This window comes from Terrapene carolina, unplaced genomic scaffold (assembly GCF_002925995.2).
Source record: "Terrapene carolina triunguis isolate 2854851 unplaced genomic scaffold, T_m_triunguis-2.0 Scaffold58, whole genome shotgun sequence".
Classification (NCBI taxonomy): Eukaryota; Metazoa; Chordata; order Testudines; family Emydidae; genus Terrapene; species Terrapene triunguis.
Window position 1 is genome coordinate 78,811,315 of NW_020664409.1, and position 7,931 is coordinate 78,819,245.

A 7,931-nucleotide genomic window follows, 5' to 3' on the forward strand; every position below is an offset into this window, starting at 1 on the left:
GTCCTGCTCTATTTAGCACTGCTCTATCGAACTTGGGTGCAGGGGACTGGACTAGATGACCTCTCAAGGTCCTTCAGCCCTACATTTCTATGGTTCTATGAATTGGGATGGACAAGGGGACACTTGTAGGCAAAGTTGCCTGGCAAACAGAACTTATAGCTGCATTATCTAGCAGGCAGCTTCTCTATTTGGGAAGTTCCCTTTAGTCTGTAACAGGGGAGCAGCTGCTGAACAAAACTTACCGGGTTTCTTAGATTGAGATTCTCACTGTCAAACCTTAGAAAGTCCCTCAAAATTTTGGCAGGAGAGGGAGAGTTGGAAGCATAGAGACAGGTAGAATGAGGAGCTGTCAAGGTCTATGAGCAGGGGAACCAGAGCAGTATGGCAAGGGTACCAATCAAGGTTGGTCCTAGACCAAATGGTACCCCAGGTGAGGAGCATCTTCAGCGCCCACCCCACTCCATGTGTTAAGCTTTTGAATACCTACTTTTTTATTGCACGTGTAACCCATTTCACAACTTTGATGCACGATTTGCATGCATGATTTATCCCTGTCATATAAGAAGATACATTTGCATGTTAGGATCTGTAAATCTGTATTTATTCATGCCGTATATAAGCAAATATGAAATACCTAAAACGTGTGATTTCTAACATTCTATTTTCCCTTTTGTCGCTGATAACAAAAGCAGCACCCTGAACCCGGCATCCCCCAAGCCCGGCACCCCAGCCTGGATCACCTTCCCTATATCTGGCCCTGCTGCCAATACTGAATGGTTGTTGAATACATTAATTAATGGAATTTGTCCCTAAAAATCCAGTGCTTTGTTGGCCTATGTGATGAAAAACAACACAGGAGGAAGGAAGAGGTATCATATTTTTAATGCATTTAATTTTTTTCCTCCAGTGATGTGATAATGTGTCTTGCAGCAAAATGTGTTTTGTGAAATTTCAAGTCTGTGTGTTCCTATTATAGATGGAGTCTGAAAAAAAAGAGAGAGAAAGAAAAGAGGAGCTTGGCTGTACAAATTTCAAAAGAGGTCTGATACTGTATTCAATTCTTTCTGTTTTTAAAGCTAGGGCTGGTTGGAGTCTGACACCGATTCTTGAGTGGTCATCTTGAGCACCTTCTAACCTATTCGTCAGTTTTTATTTGATTTGCGGATTTTTGTGTTTTGTTATTTTGCCTTGAGAGCCACATTGTTTTTCAAATGCAGTACGGTGGCCCATGGGGGAGGGGGACAGTGTGCAGTCTCAGGTATGGTTGTACATGCCCCCCCACAGACGAGGTGGCAAACAGCCAGCCCAATTCTCCAGCTAGCAGTTAGTGCATGAGTTTTCTTTAATGAGTTGTACAGTCGTTCACATTGATAGATATGAGTGAAGAGACATCCTCCAGCCTTCCGTTTTTGAAGTATAAATGGATAAAATCTGATCTCAGTTTCATCCCTTCGGTGCCCCTTGATTTCAGTGGGGTTTTATGGGTGTAAATGAGACCAGAATTTGGTGCTTACATGACTAAAGAGGAGCCAAAGTCAGTTAGTAGCTAAGCAATCTGATTAGCAGATCTGTGGCAACTGAAAAAATAGTTTCCTTCATAGGAAAACTACAAATGTTGTGAACTACATTCTCCATATTTTTAAATCGATCTATTTTAGGATTTTATATTGCTGGCCATCACCAAAATGTCTGCAATCCTTCCTTGTCCAATAGATGGACAATAGTTAGGTCCTGAGGGTGCTTTATGGAGTTTCATGATCTTTTCAATTTTCAGGGATAAAAAATCCGTTTGGGTGAGGGACAATTTGTATTTGTTTTGACTCTTTTTTTGTTTCTTTTGCAGGTGGAAATTTGTAAGGGGGGCAATATCTTCTCACTAGAATATTTTGTATAGTTTATTATGGCACACAGGCAAGGTTATGTGTATGTCTTTGAAAGAAAGAAAAGTGATTGCCTGGGTTAAGGAAAGTGTGTTTTATTGGTCCAATGAAGTGTAATGCCCCAGTCCACTTTCAAAATGATCTTAGCAGCTATAGGGTCAAATTCAGAAGAAGTGACACATTGGTCAGCTGGTGAAAATGACTATAAATGGGTGCCAATTATATACTAAGGCAGGGGTTGGCAATCTATGGCATGCGTGCCGAAGGAGGCACGTGAGCTGATTTTCAGTGGCACTCACACTGCCTGGATCCTGGCCACCGGTCTGGGGGCTCTGCATTTTAATTTAATTTTAAATGAAGCTTCTTAAACATTTTGAAACCTTATTTACTTTACATACAACAATAGTTTAGTTATATATTTTAGACTTATAGAAAGAGACCTTCTAAAAAGGTTAAAATGTATTACTGGCACGTGAAACCTTAAATTAGAGTAAATAAATGAAGCTCTAATTTAAACCTTAAATTAGAGTGAATAAATGAAGCACATCACTTCTGAAAGGTTGCCGACCCCTGTACTAAGGGGATGTAAGGAGAGGTGAAACCAGTCAACAACTCATAGGAGATGTAAGAAGCTGCAAAATAAAGCAGCCTCCCTGCATACACTTTTATACCCTCCTATTAGCTGCTTTTCCTGCTACAACCCTGCCTTTCTGTCCCCTCATCTGTATTTCTGCCATTATTCATACGTCTTCTGAATGTCCCGTGTAAGCAGATGCAATTTCACTGATGGTGGTGTTGTTGTACCATTTATACCAGTCTGAATTTGGCACACAGTTGTTAAAATATTCATTCATGCCCCTCAGAGTTAGCTACATGAAGTCCTGTTTAACTCTCAAACAAGCACACAAACTACAAAAAATAAAAGAAGACGAAGGTGACTGCAACTGAGTCAAGTATATGGTCTGATGTATATGGAATAGAATGAGTGCCATCACTGGTTACTGTTGGGAGGATGTTCAAAGACAGACTAATAAAAAGGAGCAGAATGGCATGCATTATAATGATTCTACCATATGTAATTAGCCATCATAAATTTTAATTTGTATGCATTCCATTCCCTCCATTTCTATCAGATCTTTAAATATGAATAGTATCGTATCTAGTTAGTACTTCAATATCTCCAGTGACGAGGAGGCAGGCGGTTCCCTAGCAGAGGTGGATTGCACAGATTAAAACTATGCAAGTGTACTATAACAAAAAAAAAAATGAAGCTTTCAATTAATTTGATGTGCCCTCAAGGGGAAAGACACATTAGAGAAAGATGAAAATGGGGAAGAACTCATAAGTGCAACATTAGATAATATACCTGAAGCCATGCATGGAATCACAAGAGAGGGCTTGTCTACACTGGAACATTATATTAACTAACACAATGTAAAGCGCTCAGGCCATGTTCGGGCTAGGAAAAGAGCTTTCAAACATTTTAGCTATTTCTTCATACAATATGATTTTAAAGAGGACTTTGCTCTTAGGTAGACAGGGCCAGTCCTGCTTAAAAATGTGTTAGCTGGTCTTGGTCAACACAAGGCCCTGCACTAGGGTGACCCACAAGCAGCTGACATGATGTTCAATATGACAGTCCTTGTCTACATGGAGTTCTTTGTAATATTTATCATCATGTTAGTTATCGTGTTCAAACTCAAGGTAATTTCCCAGCATAGGGAAGCCCACAAAGAAGCCGCATGGCTACTCAGTAAAGCTTCAAGTAGCTATAAACATCTCCATTCCTACTCTAATTGGTATTTCACCTTTGCCAAATTTAACAGTATCTTTTTATGTTCAAGCAAACATATAGTAGACTAAAAATGTTGGAGAAGATATCACAATAACCTTTTGCACAGCCAACATTCACAATACTGCACCCACAATTTAATCAGAGTGAAACAGAAAACGTAAAACTCTCCTGAACAGTACATACCTGCACTATCTCCAGCATTTCTGACTTACTGATGTATCCATTTCCATCCAGATCATACATGCTGAATGCCCACTTCAGCTTTTGCTCCAGTTTACCTCTAGATGTTACACTCAAGGCTATGATAAATTCTCTAAAGTCTATTGTTCCATCGCCGTTAGCATCGAAAGTGCGGAATACATGTTCCGCAAATTTAGAAGCGTCCCCATAAGGAAAAAAGTTCCCATATATTTTCTTAAACTCCTCCATAGATAAATGTCCACTTGGACAGTCTCTCAAGAAGCCTTTGTACCACTCTTGGATCTCATGTTCTGTAAAGTCTGTACTTTCTAGCAAATCTTGCATGACCTCAGGACGTAGTTTGCTGTTCTGTTTTCCCATCTTGGTGTCAAAATTTTTTACCTGAGGAGGAAAAAAAACAACAAATTAATTTTGTTTTTAATTTTGGGGGGGGGAGGAAGAGAAGAACAAAGATTCTGAATTTTCTGACACTGGTTGACTTCAGTGCAGTTACTCTACACTTTTGCCAATGTAAGCTAGATCAAAATGTGGGGCAGTAAATATATTTATCATCTTTCCTGCTTTGAAAAATGCCATCATTTTTACTACCAGTAAATACTGACCTATACGCTGATTTCTGAGTCTTTTCATAGGAACTACAGTGAAATCAAATTCAATTCTGATTAATCTTTTAATGCTAGTTCACTCTATAAGCAAATTCTGCTCTTCAGTGGAATGCTAGCCATGCTGCTCACAGCAGTTTATGAGATACCTTTCTTGTTGGGTATGGATCTGTATAAGTCCCTTTTTTAGTTAACATTAAAATTATAGGGGGTGGAATCTGGATAGAAGCCAGGGGTGGATTCTTTTGCGTACACCTGTAAATGTATTTTCGATAGCTCTTATTCCTGGCTACAAAGGAGTATCAGATAATTGTAAATTGATTTAGCTAAGGTCCTTTCAAAATCTCATATGGGGAAAAAAGTGATCTGCTAATCACCTCATTTACAATATTGGAAAGTCATTTCCCTTACAGTAACCATGAAGAAATATTCCTGAATACAACTTATATGTACAGTTTTTCAATTAAATCACCTTAGTTACATTTTGTCAAAGGCAAATTGCTATGTACTGTATTGTGCTATAGGTGCAGTAAGGATTAATGGCCTTTGGTTTTTAAATACTGTTTCAGAGCCTGATCATGCTACTCCAAAGGACGGTATCATTAATTTTACTGGAAGCTTAAAAAAGCACATCTCCAAAAGAAAACCCACCTCATTTTCATGGTTAAAAGTGCTTCTCCTGATAATTGCTGTGCATTTATAGCCAGATTCCCCTGCTCTTATTAAGTTCCAGCGCGTGACTGAATTGTGGGGGAAGCCATTCTTTACAAATAAAAATTAACACAAATGGTCAGATTCATTATGCAAATGAAAGCCATGAAACATGATTTATGAAAATGTAACTTAAATGGGTCATGGCTGTTAGTGATTTAAGCTGTAAAAGCCTTCAACATTGTTATGCCGTGGTAGATTCACTATTTCATAGGGTCGAACTTGTGAAAAATATCTGTAATGGCTAATGAACTTCTAACAAAATATCTCTGCAGGTTCACGATACAAATTTCTTCTTCACTGTTTAAAATGTATAACAATAGTCAGTGGGAAATGTAATGTTCGGGGGAATTTATATCCTGCCTCTCCCCCTTCATCCCTGGAAAGAGGAAGTGAAAATGTAGGGCCTGTCCTCATTGGTGCTGAGCATTTCCTGTGTGCTGCTGAGCATCTGCAATGCCCACTGAAATCAACGGGAGATTTTTTCAGGATTGGTCCCTTAAAATCTAATGCTTATAGACCTGAACAACAAAACCAAACTGGCCTTTAAAAGAAAAAATGTCTGTGAAGTACTTTGAAGATGGAAAATGCCATTTTAATGGTAAATATTGCTACCACCTTTTCCTCATTCACCCTTGTCAAGTGATGCATTATAAAGCCCTGACAGGATCCAAGGCCTGAATTCCTTAGAGATGGTCCAAAGGCTGTTGATTTATGGGCCAGATCTAATATTCATGAGGTCAGTGGAAGGACTCTCAGTGATTTCAAATGGAAGCTGGATTGGGTCCATAATGAACAACCTGGGAGTTTTCAGAGTGAATGGATTACATTAAAGCAACCAGACATTTTCAAGCTTGCAATCTTGGAGTTTATATCAGGAAAAATGACACATGCAGGTTCTGGGAGCAGCCTGGAGGATCAAACAGCCAGGTGAAATGATGTAGATCAGCTTAAAGCAGTATTGCTTTAATTAAAAAACAAAACCCCAAACTCCTTCGTTGGTTTGGCACCGGGGCTTGCCATTATTACACAGTTCTGTAGGTTCTGCTACTTTCAGGGCACAAAACTGGAGATGTAAGTGCTATTCTCATCTGAGCTATGAGGACACTATGCAAGAAAGCTGCAGGAAAGGATGTGTTAGCATTTATAACCATTATAATCCCTAGTTTGTGATGTTTAATATCCCGGCCATTTGACTGAAACTTGGAATGAACATTTTCAGTCCAAAGGCTTTATCAAATCAAATGTTAATAAATGGAAAGAGCGGCCTTCAACAGATGGCTTTTGCGACTGTGCCTCATTCTGGGGTTACAGAAGTGCAAATATTAATCTTTTATAAATGTACATTAAGATGCATGTGAAAATACTTGCACCAGACAATAAAAACACAGCATAAAATAGCACACACACACAAAAAGTTATAACAGTAATTACTGAGCATCATGATTAGAACTAGCATTCTTCTGCAGGGCCGGATTTCGCAGTAGGCACGTGACTAGGGACATCGGCATTCTAGGGGTGCCAAAAAATTCAAATTTTGCCATGCCCGGGTCCCAGCAGGGGGTGGAGCTTGCTGAGAGGGGAAGGGCACCACGCAACCCTGCTGGAGTGCTCCTCGCTCAGCCCAGCCGACAGTCACCTCCAGCGGGGCCGGTGAGTGTGGCTGGGGGGGAGGCAGGGCTTGGGAAAGTGGGTTTGTGGGGGGGCTCTGGACAGTGAGGGAGTGGGGGACACTGGGCAGTGGGGCTGGGGGAGGTCTGTGTATGTTGGGGTGCTGGGCAGTGTGGGGTCAGAGTGGAGCACTTGGCTGTGCAGGGGGTGCTGGGCAGTGGGGTGCCTAAAAGTTAAAAGTGGCGGGGTAACCCCGCTGCCAACGGCGGTTCAGAGCTCCCAACCATGGTGGGGACACCCTGCAGCTCCTGGCTGTGGTGGGCACCGGGGTGGTGGGGGCTCTGAGCCCCTGCATCTAGGGATGCCCAACATGTAAACCTGGCCCTGTTCTTCTGGCCTTCTGGGGGAGACATGCTAAGCAAGTTTACTTGCTGAATCTTATTACAGAAGAGCTAATGGGATGAAATCCATAGCTGGTGTGTGAGAGAGAGGACAATGCTGTTGAAGTCTCATAGACTTTAAGGTCAGAAGGGACCATTATGATCATCTAGTCTGACCTCCTGCACAACGCAGGCCACAGAATCTCATCCACCCACTCCTGTAACAAACCCCTAACCTATGCCTGAGTTATTGAAATCCTCAAATCGTGGTTTAAAGACCTCAAGGTGCAGAGAATCCTCCAGCAAGTGACCCGTGCCCCATGCTGCAGAGGAAGGTGAAAAACCTCCAGGGCCTCTGCCAAGCTGCCCAGTGGTTTGAGCATTGGCCTGCTAAACCCAGGGTTGTGAGTTCAATCCTTGAGGGGGCCACTTAGGGATCTGGGGCAAAATTAGTACTTGGTCCTGCTAGTGAAGGCAGGGGGCTGGACTTGATGACCTTTTAAGGTCCCTTCCAGTTCTAGGAGATAGGATAGGATATCTGTATTTCACGCCCACTAAACAAGATGTTTTCATTCTAGACCAGAGATGGGCAAACTACGGCCTGTGGGCTGGATCTGGCCCGCCAGTCATTTTAATTCGGCCTTGAGCTCTAACTGGGAAGCGGGGTCTGGAGCTTGCCCCACTCCGGCGCTCCAGCCAGGGAGCAGGGTTGGGGGCCGCTCCTAGCAGCTCCTGGAAGCAGCGGCATGTC

General features: G+C 41.8%; 1 protein-coding gene across 1 annotated transcript in view; it reads right to left on the minus strand.

Annotated features, from left to right (window-relative positions):
- The window catches only part of NCALD (neurocalcin delta), a 71,206-nt gene that overhangs the window by 13,816 nt on the left and 49,459 nt on the right, over positions 1–7,931 (minus strand). Inside the window, exon 2 of the mRNA XM_024208942.2 lies at positions 3,859–4,257. Coding sequence (XP_024064710.1) covers positions 3,859–4,236 — 378 coding nt within the window. The 5' untranslated portion in view covers positions 4,237–4,257. The remainder of the gene's footprint in view (positions 1–3,858; positions 4,258–7,931) is intronic.